Below are 17,177 nucleotides of genomic sequence, written 5' to 3'. Positions count from 1 at the left end.
GTGAAGGAGTTGGTGGGTTTTCTGAATCGTTTGGCCCAGTTACCCCCAGTGGCTAATGAATATCACCTGACTAACCAGCCTAGTGCCTTACAGGTTTCAGAGTAGCAGCCGTGTTAGTCCGTATTCACAAAAAGAAAAGGGGGACTTGTGGCACCTTAGAGACTAACCAATTTATTTGAGCATAAGCTTTCGTGAGCTACAGCTCACTTCATCGGATGCTGTAGCTCACGAAAGCTTATGCTCAAATAAATTTGTTAGTCTCTAAGAAAAGGAGTACTTGTGGCACCTTAGAGACAGTATGCATCCGATGAAGTGAGCTGTAGCTCACGAAAGCTTATGCTCAAATAAATTGGTTAGTCTCTAAGGTGCCACAAGTCCTCCTTTTCTTTTTGCGAATACGGACTAACACGGCTGCTACTCTGAAACTTAATATCTAAGAGTAGGGCTCTTAAAACTCCTCTCAGGAAGTGCCATCAAGTGTGGCTAAGCCCCTGCAGATGAATGCAGATGTTAGGGAACAATCTGCAGATGTAGTCCAATGTTGCCATAGCATTCCTGGCCCCTGCTCGTTACCCAGGCCTACTACTGGGCCTAGTGCGGGGCGTGCTATGTCTTTCCCAATGTGCTCGTCTGTTGGGTGTTTGGCCAGGCTGTTTACTGTTGTACCGGCCCAGGCAGAGAGCTCATTGTGGATGGGTTGTTAGTCCCGCTCTCTGTGATCAGATGAGCTTTTGAGTTGTCCTGCTTGCCCTGTGAATTCTAGTGGCGCACAGTATCTCAATTCTGTAGGGCTTGTGTCTTCTCCTCCCTGCAAGAAAACTCCTTCAGCTCTTTGGCTTCCCCAGCAGGCCAAACCTTCGGAGAGACCCTTGTAAATGAAACCCCTGCGGGCCGGCCCTGGGCACCTGCTGCTGTGCTGTACTCTAAGCACACCATCAGCCATGCTTGTTACCAGCACATCACCACTGGTTCTGTTTCTGCACCTTCTCCAGGAAAGTCTTGCCAGCTCCTTCCCATGAAAGAAGTGACCTGAAGTCACCTTTCTCCGGAGTCATCTTATGGGCTGGTCTCTCCAGCTCCAACCCTCTCCTTCCTGACTCACCTGTGCAGAGGAGAGGAGTTCTTGCAGCCCTTTGTTCAGATGAAAGTGAACCAAGTGCTGTGTCTGAGCAGTTTGTGCTTTTAATTCAATACAGTTTTGAAGAGGCCTCAGAGACGGGCAGACTGCAGACCCCTTGGTCAAACTGCATGGGGATGAAGGCCAAGACTTTCAGAAACAGGACCCTAAAGTTAGGCACTTAAATGAGTGGCCAAGTGTGAAACATCCAGTTCCCCCATTAACGTCAGTGGTAAAAATCCCACTTCAGCTAAATCAAAATAGGGCACTTTGAATCTGAAATAGCAATGCTCTGTTTCACCGGACTGGCACTGAACGACACAGGCTGTAATTCACACTTGTAGGCAGGTGCCAGTCTGTGGGCAGGGCCGGTCCTGAAGGCCCAATTTCCTGCAGCTGTGCAATGTGTGGTGGCTGCAAATTCCCTGACAAAGCAGCAACACTTGGGTCACACCTGGAGCCTTTGTTTATGGATGTGAGAGCCATGGCTTGGCATTTCCTGGCTCTCAGACGTGAATGCCCCCAGCCTATGGGTGCTCTGCCCTGCCATTGCCATTCTGGCTTGTTGTAACCCCTCTGCATGATCCTCATCGGCTCAGCAGAAAGGCAGTCTGAGCTATTAGATGCTTTGTTGAAAGGGCATGTGCCCTTCTCTGCATTTTCTGATAGCGCCTGGAAGACCAGGCTGAAAACAAAGGGGTTTTTCTTCTTGTGTTGTTAGACGAGAAATCAGGCCCTCTGGAGGACAGCAGGCTCCATCGTGACTGGAGAACGAGTGCATATGAAACAAATGGCTAATCAAGGGAAAGCGGAGCTAAGTGGGGAAGAGAGTGTTGGTCACACTGTTGTAAACCCGGGTTCATGTTTAACCAGTGGCAGTGACTAACTGCTGTTTTGGAAAGAGGTGTCTTTGTTAAGGATTGAACAGCTGCCTCCCTTTGCCTGCGGGGCTGGAGCGACTGTGACAACCTGACACCTCCCATGCTCCTCCAGCTGAACATGCAGCCGGGACTTCACTGTCCTGCGGGTCCAAACAGTAAGTAGGATGTGAAACGCTGTGTAGGCCTCCTTCCACCAAAAAAGTGTCAGCCCAATATAGCTCCCCCTTCACAGAGGTCACTGTAACACTGAGCGCCGTTTCTGACCCAGAGCCTGGTTGCCTGTTCCTACCCCGAGCCCTGGCCCAGGGACTGACAGGCGGCTGGCTGCATGCCCTTGGGTTGCCTTGTGCCCCCAGCCCAGTCTGACTGTGCCTTTCTTTTCTGTTGCAGCTCGGATTGGGTGGAGATCATCGAGCCCCGCTCTCGGGAGCGAATGTATGTCAACTTGGCCACCGGTGAATGCGGCTGGGAGCCACCTCCCAACCTGAGAGTTCGCCAGTCGGACCAGAAGCAATGGTGGGAGCTCTTCGACCAGAACAACAACCGCTTCTATTACTACAACGCCATCACCCAGCAAACAGTATGGCACCGGCCACAGGGCTGTGACATCGTGCCACTGGCACAGCTCCAGGCCATGAAACGCAGGTCCCAGTCCGACTGCAGGGGGCCCCAGCACACGGACAGCGCGAGCAGTGATGGGAGAAACACCCCCGTCCAAACAGCCCTGCTGCAGGAGGTGGAGAAGAGCAAGGGGCAGAGCAGCGCAGAGAGGAAGCCAGACCCTGGAAGGTAGGGAAGGCTTTGTACTGCCTACAACTTTCTCCTGCGTAACTGCTGTGCAGCTCTCTGCCCTGCAGGCACCGGCTGCTGGGTGTGGACTCGGGGACTGAGGACACAGCCTGGGAAGCTGGGCGGGCTGGCTGGGGAGCATGCCCTGCGCTGGAGGTTGGGCTCCCCGCTGGGCAGAGCCGGCTAGACAGCAGGCTGCATTCCGTGTGCTGCGGTTGGGGTGAAATGCCAGGATTAGATCTAAGGGTGAACTCGGGATGAATCATTCACTCCCCCTTGCTGGACAGCTGGGGCTGCACAGTGGAGAGACTGCCAGGAAAGGCCGAGTTACTGAGCCACAGACGCAGGCTACCAGCTCCTTGTGTGCAGGGTGCCATGAAGTAGACTAAACCTTTGGGGACAGAGCCTCTTGGACTACACCAGGGTCTTGGGCTGGCAGGTTCCTTTCCTGTCACCCTGCCCCAGCCCTTTCTCCCCCCTAGCCTAGCGGGGCTGCTGTGAGGGGTGTGACTTCCATGGAACTGGGGCAGAGCTCACGGTCACTTGCACACGACGTCAGCCAAGGAACAATAACTGGATGCTAGTGTGTTGTGCTAAGAGGCTTTGTTTTTACTCTGAGGAACTGGTCTGACAACAAGCGAGTGGGTTTCTTGTTGGGATTTTGCCAGCTGTTGTCCCTGCTTTCCCACTCCCCCAGCCCTGCTGTCGACACAGGCATCTCTCCCCTGCCTTGTGCATGGGGCGCGCCACACACTCTAGGCAGTGAAAGACTGAAGCCCTGGGAGGGAGGTCTGGAGACTCCCCAGGAGGCCTTCGCCTGCGCTCGCATTGCTATTGTGCACAGTGTCAGGTAGTGTGGAGATATGGGCAGTGTAAATTCCCAGGGGGATTCACAGCTTGTGAAGCTGTGGCGCGGAGAGGCAAGTGACTTGATCAAAGTCCCCCAGGAAGTCTGGGGTGGAGCTGGGAACAGAACCCAGGTCTCCTGGCTCCCAGCCCAGTGCCATTACCATTTGCAGTAGCTGAACACAGTCACACTGGTTGTGAGCCAGTCTTCGTTCATGGCTGGCTCTTTGGGGCAGGCGATATCCTCCTGCCTGTGTGGCTGGCATCTAGCATGTTGGGGTAGTCCTGTGCGGCAGGAGTTGCATGAGAAGAAGGAGAGATGGGTCCAAGGGGCTACGGACTCTTTTCCCTGCAAAATCATGGCACAAATCCCCCTGGCAAGCGAGTTTTCTGTGAGCCAGTGCACATCCGGTGGAGAGTGGCAGTCCTGCTGCCTGGGGTCCTAGCAAACAGCCTGCTGTACGCTAGACTCGTTTGTGGTGTTGCCTAAAACCATATTTCTTGGGGCAAAACTCCTAATGTGCCCTGACTAGACTGTGGGTTGACATCAATGGGTCCTAAAACTGGAGACTCTGAGATAGCACTTCTGCACATCTCTGCTTCCACAACAGTCTGCTGCCCAGACAGACCTGTGCTCTGCCTGGCGAGCTCTCCCATCACCTTCCTCCCGCACTCCCAGCAGGCTCTGGGGCTAGAGTACTGGGCATGGCCCCTAGCTTGCCTTCTGTTTTCAGAGGGCCAGTTGAAGGCATGTAGGAAAGATATCAGGAGGGCCAAATCGCACCTGGAGCTGCAGCTAGCGAGAGATGTCAAGAGTAACAAGAAGGGTTTCTTCAGGTATGTTGGCAACAAGAAGAAAGCCAAGGAAAGTGTGGGCCCCTTACTGAATGAGGGAGGCAACCTAGTGACAGAGGATGTGGAAAAAGCTAATGTACTCAATGCTTTTTTTGCCTCTGTTTTCACTAACAAGGTCAGCTCCCAGACTGCTGCGCTGGGCATCACAAAATGGGGAAGAGATGGCGAGCCCTCTGTGGAGATAGAGGTGGTTAGGGACTATTTAGAAAAGCTGGACGTGCACAAGTCCATGGGGCCGGACGAGTTGCATCCGAGAGTGCTGAAGGAATTGGCGGCTGTGATTGCAGAGCCCTTGGCCATTATCTTTGAAAACTCGTGGCGAACGGGGGAAGTCCCGGATGACTGGAAAAAGGCTAATGTAGTGCCAATCTTTAAAAAAGGGAAGAAGGAGGATCCTGGGAACTACAGGCCAGTCAGCCTCACCTCAGTCCCTGGAAAAATCATGGAGCAGGTCCTCAAAGAATCAATCCTGAAGCACTTACATGAGAGGAAAGTGATCAGGAACAGTCAGCATGGATTCAGCAAGGGAAGGTCACGCCTGACTAATCTAATCGCCTTTTATGATGAGATTACTGGTTCTGTGGATGAAGGGAAAGCAGTGGATGTATTGTTTCTTGACTTTAGCAAAGCTTTTGACACGGTCTCCCACAGTATTCTTGTCAGCAAGTTAAGGAAGTATGGGCTGGATGAATGCACTATAAGGTGGGTAGAAAGCTGGCTAGATTGTCGGGCTCAACGGGTAGTGATCAATGGCTCCATGTCTAGTTGGCAGCCGGTGTCAAGTGGAGTGCCCCAGGGGTCGGTCCTGGGGCCGGTTTTGTTCAATATCTTCATAAATGATCTGGAGGATGGTGTGGATTGCGCTCTCAGCAAATTTGCGGATGATACTAAACTGGGAGGAGTGGTAGATATGCTGGAGGGGAGGGATAGGATACAGAAGGACCTAGACAAATTGGAGGATTGGGCCAAAAGAAATCTGATGAGGTTCAATAAGGATAAGTGCAGGGTCCTACACTTAGGATGGAAGAATCCAATGCACCGCTACAGACTAGGGACCGAATGGCTAGGCAGCAGTTCTGCGGAAAAGGACCTAGGGGTGACAGTGGACGAGAAGCTGGATATGAGTCAGCAGTGTGCCCTTGTTGCCAAGAAGGCCAATGGCATTTTGGGATGTATAAGTAGGGGCATAGCGAGCAGATCGAGGGACGTGATCGTTCCCCTCTATTCGACACTGGTGAGGCCTCATCTGGAGTACTGTGTCCAGTTTTGGGCCCCACACTACAAGAAGGATGTGGATAAATTGGAGAGAGTCCAGCGAAGGGCAACAAAAATGATTAGGGGTCTAGAGCACATGACTTATGAGGAGAGGCTGAGGGAGCTGGGATTGTTTAGTCTGCAGAAGAGAAGAATGAGGGGGGATTTGATAGCTGCTTTCAACTACCTGAAAGGGGGTTCCAAAGAGGATGGCTCTAGACTGTTCTCAATGGTAGCAGATGACAGAACGAGGAGTAATGGTCTCAAGTTGCAATGGGGGAGGTTTAGATTGGATATTAGGAAAAACTTTTTCACTAAGAGGGTGGTGAAACACTGGAATGCGTTACCTAGGGAGGTGGTAGAATCTCCTTCCTTAGAGGTTTTTAAGGTCAGGCTTGACAAAGCCCTGGCTGGGATGATTTAACTGGGAATTGGTCCTGCTTCGAGCAGGGGGTTGGACTAGATGACCTTCTGGGGTCCCTTCCAACCCTGATATTCTATGATTCTATGAAGGCAAGGGGCCAGCTAGACCTCTCTGCTTTTCCCATTTGCTGCTGCTCTGGGGTGTCTGGCTCCTTCTGTGGGGCCTGCACTTTCTGCATCAGTTTCATTACATCAGAACAGCTTAGGAAATGGCTCTCGTGCTGCCCCCTGGGCTCTCATGAGGCCTCTGGGACAAGAGTGGGGAAGACTTGTAACTCTGATGTGGGGAGCCAGGGCTGGGGCTCAGGGATCTTCCACTGCTTCCCTCTGCATGTCCCCCTGATGGAGAGAGTTTCCGGAGCGCTCTGACTCTGCCCTCCTGAGCAACTGCTGGCCTTTGAGACTGGAAGTTACCAGCAGTGCGCACAAAGCATGTGCCCGAGACTCCCAGCCCAGGCTGCACCTCCAATTCCAGCTCCTCCCGGTGTGCAGGGAGCAGTGTTGGGTCTCGCGGTGGCTGGGCACGAGCATGTGTATCAGGATGAGCAGGTCTTGGGGGTCCAAAGCCCCCTCGAAAAGGTACCTGCTCTCCTGTGCTGTAGATTATTCCGGAACTGACTGTGTCTCTCCTGTTGGGCCATGGCTCTGCTGATGGGTCACTCACACAGCTCTGCCAAGGGAATCCAGCCTGGTAAAGGGCTATCTTTGCAGAGCACAGCACATCCCAGCCCTTTGTAAAGGCAAAAAGGGGCACCGCACGAAGTCCAGGGAACAGACTCTCCCACAGCTGAGCCGTGAAAGGATCGTAAGCTGGCATCATTACCTCTCTCTGTATCAGGCAGACTGGTTCTGGGAGAGGGACGTATTTGAGTTGTTACTTATTTGTGCCCTTGACAGCGATGAAGTGCTTCTCCTGCCCACTCCATCCTGGTCGTACCCTGTGGCAGCAGCTTATGGGGGGCTCTTCCAGCCAAGGGCAGGCAGCTGAGGGGGATGGAGAGGCTACAAAAGGCAGGGCGGTGGGTCGCTGCTGGAGCAGTGAGGTGCTCAGGCACTATGGTGAGGAGCACAGGATAAGAACGGGGAGGGAGCAGCACAGTGGACACAACTATTGCCCGATCTGCTTTCAAAATTGTTCTGCAAAGCAAACTTGCCTGTGAGGGCCAGTGTCCTTCAGGGGGAGTTGCCCAGGGCTCCACTGCACATGGGCACGTACCTTCCAGACCTTTCGGTGCGTGCCCAGGGCTGGAGCTCTTCCCCACAGACACAAACGTGTTCTCCCTTCCCTTGAGGCAGGACATGGTCCTGGAGCCCTATCAAGAGAAATCCGATTCACTACTGGTTGTAACGTGGCATCTTCATAAGTATTTGCACACAAGACAATGAGGCATTTACCTTTAGAAAGAGTTCAGATGGTTGGTTGGCTTTCTCTCCTGCACTCTCCACTAGATGGTTTTCTTCCCTTTCTTGTCTGCTCATCTCTCTTCATAGATGGGCTACAAGGGACTATTGGGGTCCCCTAGTCTCACCTCCTGTATAAGCCAAGCCAGAGAACCTCACCCCACAGTTCCTGTGGCAAGGAGAATTACTCTGTCCTCCGTCTGTTTCATGCTCTGTTTTTCCACCAGGAAACAATTCTTTGTGTGTTCTATGTTATAAAATCTGCCGTGCCGGGTAAGTAGCCCGCCTGATGGTCTCAATATCCACCCTGTGCTGAATGGCCAGGTGGGACTGGTCCACATCCTAACTGGGTTAAAAACTAAGGTTGGAACGCAGTAGAAACACGCTCTGGTTCTGTTTATACGGCAAGACCTAGAAGTTGTCTCCTGCTCTCCCAGTGCCTGTGCTGAGAAGAGTCTCTCCCCTCGCTGGCCCCTTGTGCTGCTTCCTTCTCCTGCCAGGGCCAGCAGCCTGCTCTGGAGATGGCCCTTTGCTACCCGGATGATGTTTCGGGGCGGAGTGGCTGGCAGGAAGTGGCAGCTGGTCATTCAGGCAGGGATGCTGTTGTGTTTCCCAGAGGCCTTGTGGGGAAGGCACACTGTTCGGTCATTAGACTCTGACCCCTTGTGTTTTCTCCTCCCCTCCCCTTCCCAGCACTACCCAAGCCCTGCTCCAAAGCAGGGTCCCCAGCTGTGCCAGGCGGGGTGCATTCTCCATCTCTGAGAGCAGGTGCCTAGGGCTTTGCTAACCCCTGAGGTGTGTCTACACAGCAGCTGGCAGCTAGTCTCTGACCCGGGCTGAGAGACTCGGGCTCACGTTACCGTGATGTAAATAGCAGTGTAGATATTGCAGCTCGGGCTGCAGCTCAGCTCTGAAGCCCAGGGAAAGGGTGGGTTCAGAGCCCGATCTGCAGCGTCTACCCGGGTAGTAGTAGCGTGGCAGCGCAAGCCTGAGTCTGTCTGCCCGAGCTGGGAGGCTCGCTGCTGCGGGCTGTGACACATCCCCCAAAAGACCACGGCAATTTCTCCTTTTCCAGCACAATGCTCCAATCAGCAAACAGTACCTGCCCCTGGTGTGTTCAGCACAAGGGAGCGGTGCAGCCACTCCAGCACCCTGAATCACAACAACAGAGGAGCAGATGGATTGGCAAAGCAAAGTAGAAACCACTTTGTCCTTTCAAGGGCAACTGATTCTGAAGGCAAATGTTCCTTAGTTACTAGGAACGAGGGGGCTGCAGAGACATACACATGTGGCTGCTCATGGGAATCGAAAGGTCCCTGTTGCCACTTGGAGGGTCAAGCAAGCTGTCACCCCAGCTTGGGGAAGACATGTTACACCCAGCCCAGAGAATGGGGAAGGGTAGTGGAATTTCTGTCTCCACCATTGTTCCCTCTCTGCCTTTGTGAAGTCACCGCCCATGTTTAAGCTCAGCCCTGGTGATAGGCGCATGAGAGAGAAGATAGACACCAGTGTCTTCAAACCCAGTCAGCTTCTGACCAGCCCAGTTATCCCATGAGAGAGAGTGAGGCACTTCTGGGGTGAAATAAGTGGCAGGAGTTATCTGTGATTGTGCACAGCTCTCCAACCCATGCCCTGCTGGGCTGTCCCTCTGCCCCCAAGGGAGGGTGAGAGTGAGGGCTGTGTTAGGCTGCATCTGTTCTAGCTTGTCAGGCTGTCCTAGGAACGAGAGGCTCAGGTTTCAGCATAGCAGGTGTGGGAGGCTTGAGGACAGCAGGAGGAAGATGGTGCCAGAAATAGAAAGGTGAAACTGCAACCCCATGGACTGGCTGCTTCAGATCTGAGAGCAGGGGTGGTTCTGCCAGGGAATGGGGAGAGTCCCAGCTGAGCCCACCCCAAGGAGTGTCCGTCCCCTCCGCCTGGCACTTGCTTGACTTGGACTCTGTACAAGGGAGAGCCTGAACTCCAGCTGTGTGGCAGGCCCAGGCCCAGCCAGTTGGGGAGAGACCCCACAATCCACTGGTGGGGAAAACCTTTTGCGGGTGGTTGTTTATTTTCATTCCTTGTGACCCCAAATCCTGCCGGGCCATGTGCAGAGCCCCCATTGTCCCCTGCCCTGTACAGCTCCCAGCCAGGGGAAGCTGAGACCCAGAGGAGCACAGCTGGGCCTGAGGAACCTCTCCGGACCACTCATTCTTGAAAAGTTATTCTGCACCCCTTTATCTACCCACAAGAAACAGATGGGGTCTCAGCTGAACTTCCTAGAGACCTCAGGTTCCCTAGCAGCAGTATGTGGCTTCGTGGGCGCATGGTCGATACACATCCAGCACTATTGTGTGGTCTGTGCAGGCCAGCCCCAGTGCAGAAATCGAGCCATTGCCCCGCTGTGGGAGGTTGGAGGGCCCTAGTGACTCAATTGTGTCAGCAAGTGCTGAGATTTGCACTTAGAGCAGAAATAAAATCCTTCGTTTCGTGCTTCCGGGCTTGGATTTAGCACATTTGCTCTTTGTGGGCCAGTTGCATTTTCAGTCATATTTGGGATCAAAGATTTCCTAACTGCTCATTTCAAAGTGAGCCTCTGAGGCCGCCCTGGGATAGCAACACCTCCTGGGATCCTCCAGCTAAAGAACTACAGTCCTGGGAGAACTCCCAGCGTCTCTCACGCGGATGTCCCCGTGACAGCTCAGATATGGGCCTACGGTATTCATTTTGATAGACTATACGGGCTAACGGTGTTAAAGTAACCCAGTCACCGTCCAGCATCAAACAGTGTTAAACAAGGTTTGGTACCCAGAGAGCTCAGCCTGCTTAGTCCCATGGTAAATGCACCATTAAACATCCTTTTAAACCTTTTATTAAAGATAAAGGAAAGAAAGAAGGACCTTTTTTAAGGTCAGGCTTGACAAAGCCCTGGCTGGGATGATTTAACTGGGAATTGGTCCTGCTTTGAGCAGGGGGTTGGACTAGATGACCTTCTGGGGTCCCTTCCAACCCTGATATTCTATGATTCTAAGGGGAAACAGTTAGTGTTTGAAATGTAAAGTGTTAAATAGGATTTTCTTTTAACAACATCCCTTGTTCCCTTTCCCTTTAGATGGAGAGAGTTTTAGAAGGAAAAAGCATCTGACAATCTCCCAGATGGTATTCAAGATGATAATAGCTATCCTTTGGGGAAAGAGAAGAGGTTAGCAGAGATGGACTGGAGCTGGTGTTACAGTCCGATCCTGTTTCATCCCAGGTGGTGCTTTGGATTCAGCTGGGGCTGGTAGAGGTCATGATGTCACCTAGGTCCCTCTCTCTGTCCTGGTCTGGTCAGGAATTGTCTCAGGATCAGAACAATGGAGGTCGGGGCTCCAAAAAATTGTGGGGGTGGCAGCCATGATGGTGAAGCTCACCTAGGAACATATGAACGGCCATACTGGGTCAGGCCAGTATCCTTCTTTCCAACAGAGGCCAATGCCAGGTGCTCCAGAGGGAATGAACAGAACAGGGCAATTACTGAGTGATCCATCCCTTGTCATCCACTCCCAGCTTCTGGCAGTTAGAGGCTAGGGATACCTAGAGAATGTGGTTGTGACCCTGCCAATCTTGGCTAATAGCCATTGATGGACCTATCCTCAATGAACTTACTAATTCTTTGTTGAACCCAGGTATAGTTTTATAGCTCGCTCCAGCAGCCAATTTTTCTCCCCAAAGATTCTTTCTTTAAGGACCCACAAAGGGAATGGTGGGACAGAATAGCCCATCTTCTCATTATTTTGTCCACCACTTAGGCCTAGTTTGCAACACAAATTTTGGTTCACTGATTTCTGGTCCCACGCTTTTCTTGTTTACCAAGCATGATCTTCAGTTCTATCAGTAAGCTGTTTTGTTTGGACTATTTCAGTCTTTGTCTCCCTTTCATACCTTTTCCCATCAACATTTCTAGTTGTTGTTGAAGTACATCACAAGCAGAAAGCCTGTCAAACAATCAGTGGGGCCACTGGATGACTGAGGTGCTAAAGGAGCACTCAAGGGGGATAAGGCCATTGAGGAGAAACGAAATGAATTCTTTGCATCGGTCTTCACTGCAGAGGATGTGAGGGAGCTTCCCACACCTGAGCTATTCTTTTTAGGTGGCAAATCTGAGGAACTGTCCCAGATTGAGGTGTCAGTAGAGGCGGTTTTTGAACAAATTGATAAATTAAACAGTAATAAGTCACCAGGACCAGACGGTATTCACCCAAGAGTTCTGAAGGAACTCAAATATAAAATTGCAGAACTACTAACTGTGGTATGTAACCTATGGCTTAGATCAGTTAATGTGACACCAATTTTTGAAAAAGCTCCAGAGGTGATCCTGGCAATTACAGGCTGGGAAGCCTAACTTCAGTACCAGGCAAATTGGCTGAAACTATAGTAAAGAACAGAATTATCAGATATAGATGAGCACGATTTGTTGGGGAAGAGTCAATGCAGCATTTGTAAAGGGAAATCATGTCTTAGCAGTTTATTAGAATTCTTTGAGGGCATCAACAAGCATGTGGACAAGGGTAAGCCAGTGGATGTAGTGTATTTGAGTGTTCAGAAAGCCTTTGACAAGGTCCTTCACCACGGGCTTTTAAGCAAAGTAAGCAGTCCTGGGATAAGAGGGAAGGTCCTCTCATGGATCAGTAACTGGTTAAAAGAGAGGAAACAAAGGGTAGGAATAAATGGTCAGTTTTCAGAATGGAGAGAGGTAAATAGTGGTGTCCCCCAGGGATCTGTACTAGGACCAGTGCTGTTCAGCATATTCACAAATGATCTGGAAAAAGGGATAAACAGTGAGGCTGTAAATTCTACAGATGATACAAAATTACTCAAATGCAAAGCAGACTGTGAAGAATTACAAAGGCATCTCACAAAACTAAGTAACTGGGCAACAAAATGGCAGATGAACTTCCGTGTTGGTAAATGCAAAGTAATGCACATTGAAAACATAATCCCAACTGTACATACAAAATGATAGGGTGTAAATTAGCTGTTACTACTCAAGCAAGGGATCCTGAAGTAATCATGGATAGTTCCCTGAAAACATCCACTCAATGTGCAGCAGTCAAAAAAACTAACAGAATGTTAGGAACCATTAGGAAAGGGCTAGATAAGAAGACAGAAAATATCATAAAGTTACTATATAAATCCACTAACACCTTGAATACTGCATACAGTTCTGGTCACCCCATCTCAAAAAAGATATATTAGAATTGGAAAATGTACAGAGAAGGGGGACAAAATGATTAGGCGTATGGAACAGCTTTCATATGAGGAAAGATTAATAAGACTGGGACTTTTCAGCTTGGAAAAGAGACAACTAAGGGGGGATATGATAGAGGTTTATAAAATCATGAGTATTGTAGAGAAGGTGAATAATAAAGTATATTTTACCCCTTCACACAACACAAGAATCAGGGGTCATGGAATGAAATTAATAGGCAGCAGGTTTAAAACAAACAAAAGGAAGTTCTTCTTCACACAGTGCACAGTCAGCCTGTGGAACTCTTTGCCAGGGGATGTTGTGAAGGCCAAAACTATAACTGGATTAAAAAAAGAATTAAGTAAGTTAATGGAGGATAGGTCCATCAATGGCTATTAGCCAAGATGGTCAGGGGTGCAACCCTATGCTCTGAGTGTCCCTAAGCCTCTCGCTGCAAGATGCAGGTGATGGATCACTCAGTAATTGCCCTGTTTTGTTCATTCCCTCTGGCATTGGCTACTGTTGGAAGACCGGATACTGCGCTAGATGGACCATTCGTCTGACCCAGTACGGCCGTTCTTATGTTCAGCTAAATTGTGTTGATTTTTTAAAAATTTTTATAATTGGACAAGGAATGTTCTCCGGATTCCTAGCATCTACTTCTTTTCTTCTGTGTTTGTTCCCCCATCCTGATTTAACAGGACATCCCAAAGCACTCTGTGGGGTATCTCCTGCCTTGGCAAGTAAGTAATACACTTCTGAGAACTGCTAACTTTGATTCTGCTGGAACGCAGCCCAGCAATTGTGGCTGGTTCAGGTGCTGGAGCCATGGCTGCGGTCGTGATCAGATCTGATCCAACACTGGAAGCTGCAATGATGCTGCAGTTGAAACACTAACAATCCTGTCTTTTTTGTCTCCATTCAAAACACAGGGGAATATACCTGTTTGCCCAGTGGGCAGGACAGAGTTGCAGTGGGGCTTTTTCTGCAGTTTTCTGGAGGGAATTGCAAAAAATGTGGAGTTTAAAAAAAGTAAATAAACCCTTCTTTAAAAGCTGTCAGATTTGCAAGGCCTGCAGGAGCTGGTCCCGGTGAGGAAAGCTAGCACCAGCCGCAGCGTTTGTGTTCGAGCTGCTTGAAAATAGCTGTGGAAGGATCTAGCGTTAAGGTTTATTCTGAAGTCTCTGTTGCTGGCAGTTCAGGGTATGTCTACATTGCAATAACCACCCGCAGCTGGCCCATGTCAGCTGACTTGGGCTGGTGAGGCTTGGGCTGCAGGGCTGTTTAATTGTGGTGTAGACGTTTGGGTTTGGGCTGGTGTCCAGGTTCTGAGATCTGCCCCCTCGCGGAGTCCCCAAGTCCAGGCTCAGCTCAAGCCTGCACATCTACACTGCAATTTTACAGCCCTGCAGCCCGAGCCTGTGAGCCTGAGCCAGCTGTGGGTGTTTTATTGTTGTGTAGACAGCGTTAAAACCCTGGATGAGGAAGGCTGCTTCAGGACAGCCTTTCGCGTGTCAGCTCAGGTCATTCACTGCTCTGGAGCAAGAGCCTGAATGTTCCCAGTTCATGGGGCTGACCCCTTCCCTACCCTTCATTATCAGGGTGCTTGGATAGCCTTGTGGGAAAGGCAATGCGAGCTGCCGAGGCAAGATTTCATTTGCCAATGTGGAAATGGCTGCGGAGAAGAGGTAACGATTCAGACAGCATCCCTGTTCCCCTGCACACTGCATCTTACGAAAGGTCTCTGGCTTGTGAGGGGTCTGGGAGTCCATGGCACAGATAGCTCTCTGCACCCCACAGGCGGTTGTCAGTAACTCCCAGCACAGATGCCTTGGGTCATTTGCTGATTATATTTCTACTTCACATTGCGGTACAAAGCTCTTGCTTAAGGTGGAGGTAAAGTCACCATTGCCCCAGTGGGTGCTCTGCTCCCTGTGTCCTCACATAACGTAGCTCTGCCAAAGTCCAGACTCAAATGTTCCAGACCCAGGAGATGCTCTGTTAGGGTCTTCCCAGAGATCCCAGGGTAGGATGTTAGTATGACAGGAAAACCACCCCAGCCGTACGCAAACCAGGAAACGCACAGCCCTGGTAGTGCCCCCTCCCCCACAAGCACAAGTAGGCGGCTGGGGAGGCCAGCAGCGTCTAGCAAAGTCCAAATACCTAATCCTGCCCTAATAAACATTGTCCTTTTCGGTGTGTCCATCTGCAACGAGACACTGCGTCCCCCAAGTGTCGTCATGTTCACAGCTCCCCCATCAGCGGAGGTTTCAAGAACAGGTTATGCAGATACCTAGCACAGGCGGCTGGACGAGATGGCCTCTGGAGGTCCCTTCCAGCCCCACATTTCTGTGATTCTGTTTCTCTCTCTAGTTTGGGAGCATGTGTAATTCCTCGGGCATGTTAACGCTAGAAGGGTAAGGGAGGTATCGTTTGATTCATAAAAATCTACAGAATCACGACTTCGGTGATGTCCCCTCTGATGTCCGCTTGGCTCCCAGCTCCAGGTCCTCTGGTTGGTGGACATTTTGATAATAGTGTTGTTGGAAGTGGGTTGAGTTGGGTATCATTTGAAAGCCCTTTCTCCCACAAACACCAATGGTACCAAACATGACACACCTAGAACAATTATGGAGGTAGGCAAATAGTTGAAAAATATTTAAAAGTTGACCTTTAAAAATTATACTTTAATACAGGTATGTTAAACAATGCAGCCCTCACAAAGTTATGTTTTGGGCCTCAACTGACAGTGCTGTGTTATCAGTTAATGCTCTGAACGTAAAACCAGATTAACTTTTTGAATGTTACAGATTACTGTAAATGGAGGGAGTGTTCCAAGTTGTTTTGCCATTATTGGCAAAAAAGAAGCAGTTCAGTGGCACTGATTATCAGCTTTATCAATTATGCCAAAAGAATTGTAATGAGACACCATTTAAGAGGTCAGCATCGAGCTAGAAATGACTGGAATCCATCCATGAATGATGTGCACGTAGTCACATAACCTACATTACATAACGTAATTACTTTGGAATTGTAATTAATTTATTACACAATCCTTGGTTTTATTTTGGTCTTGACCATCTTTAGGCATCAGTTGGGAGATGAAGAATATCGACTAGTAGCTCGCTGTTTTGGAGAATACCACTATAGAAGACTTGGTTAAACACAATGCTTGGTGATATCTTACATGCTGTACGAAATGCACCCATAAGCTGAATTTGGCAAGGTTGGAAAGGAAGTACATAGAGCATCAGAAAGCAGTTCAAGGTGCTGGGACAAGTGCCAGCTGTGGGCAAGACTCACCTTATACTAGGTCACATGGCATGCATCTTGAGAACACTTGCTTCTTCTGTGGTCAGACGGAAGCCATCCATTAAGCAGTTTCAACACGTGAGACAGGTGAGAAACTGTCTGAAGCTGTCACTCTTCAAGAACATTGCATGGAAAGTAAAGTAAAGTGGCACATTGACCCAAAAGACGCCTGTGGCATATCACATTGAGTGGTACACCCAGAATGTAAGTAAAGTGTTGTGTCAAAAAGAAAAAGCAACTGAAACAAATACTGATTTTACTACTGCAAACTACGCATCTCAGCTGGAGTTAATACAATTCCTTGAGAGGTTCTAATGGATGGGAAAGCGATGGCAATGGCTGATGCAGAGGCTAAGTTCAGAGAGGAATAAATGCTTAGCAGAAAGGCACTTATTGAAGGTGAATTATGGGAAATAAGAATATGGGTATAATTTTTGGCAATCCTATACGAAGAAATGAATCACAGTGTATATCCTTAAAATCTGTTAAAAGATGCACTGATGTCAACAGTAGTATGAAGACTTTGTTTGCAGCTTCTGTGTTTTTAGGGAAAAGCATTTTGTCCTGCAGTATGTGGGAGTTTTAGATGCCAAGGCTGAAAGAATAATACTATGTGACCTTTACTACTCCTTTAGGTGGTACATTGGTGGTCGCAGTGACTTCAGCACCAGCAAGTTTGACAGGAAGCAAATGGAGCATTAGGCTGCCATTTTATCACGAAGCCTCATGTACGAGGGCTTGAGTGAAAGGTTTCCAACACAGACACGACAATTGTGCAGCATGTGAATCCAGGGAACTGCAAACCGGTCAGCCTCACTTCAGTCGCCGGCAAAATCATGGAGCAGGTCCTCAAGGAATCCATTTTGAAGCACTTGGAGGAGAAGAAGGAGATCAGGAACAGTCAGCATGGATTCACCAAGGGCAAGCCATGCCTGACCAACCTGATTGCCTTCTATGATGAGATAACTGGCTCTGTGGATATGGGGAAAGCGGTGGACGTGATGTATCTTGACTTTAGCAAAGCTTTTGATATGGTCTCCCACAGTATTCTTGACAGCAAGTTACAAAATTATGGATTGGATGAATGGAC

The 17,177-nt window shown here is 49.7% G+C and overlaps 1 protein-coding gene across 1 annotated transcript in view; it reads left to right on the top strand.

The window, feature by feature from the left end:
* LOC141997873 (rho GTPase-activating protein 39-like) overlaps nucleotides 1–17,177 on the top strand; it is a 121,452-nt gene that overhangs the window by 48,793 nt on the left and 55,482 nt on the right. The window contains exon 2 of the mRNA XM_074970390.1: nucleotides 2,389–2,787. Coding sequence (XP_074826491.1) covers nucleotides 2,389–2,787 — 399 coding nt within the window. The remainder of the gene's footprint in view (nucleotides 1–2,388; nucleotides 2,788–17,177) is intronic.

This window comes from Natator depressus, chromosome 13 (genome assembly GCF_965152275.1).
Source record: "Natator depressus isolate rNatDep1 chromosome 13, rNatDep2.hap1, whole genome shotgun sequence".
NCBI lineage: Eukaryota > Metazoa > Chordata > Testudines > Cheloniidae > Natator > Natator depressus.
Note: the sequence above shows the minus strand (reverse complement) of the source record. Positions and strands in the feature narration are given on the sequence as shown.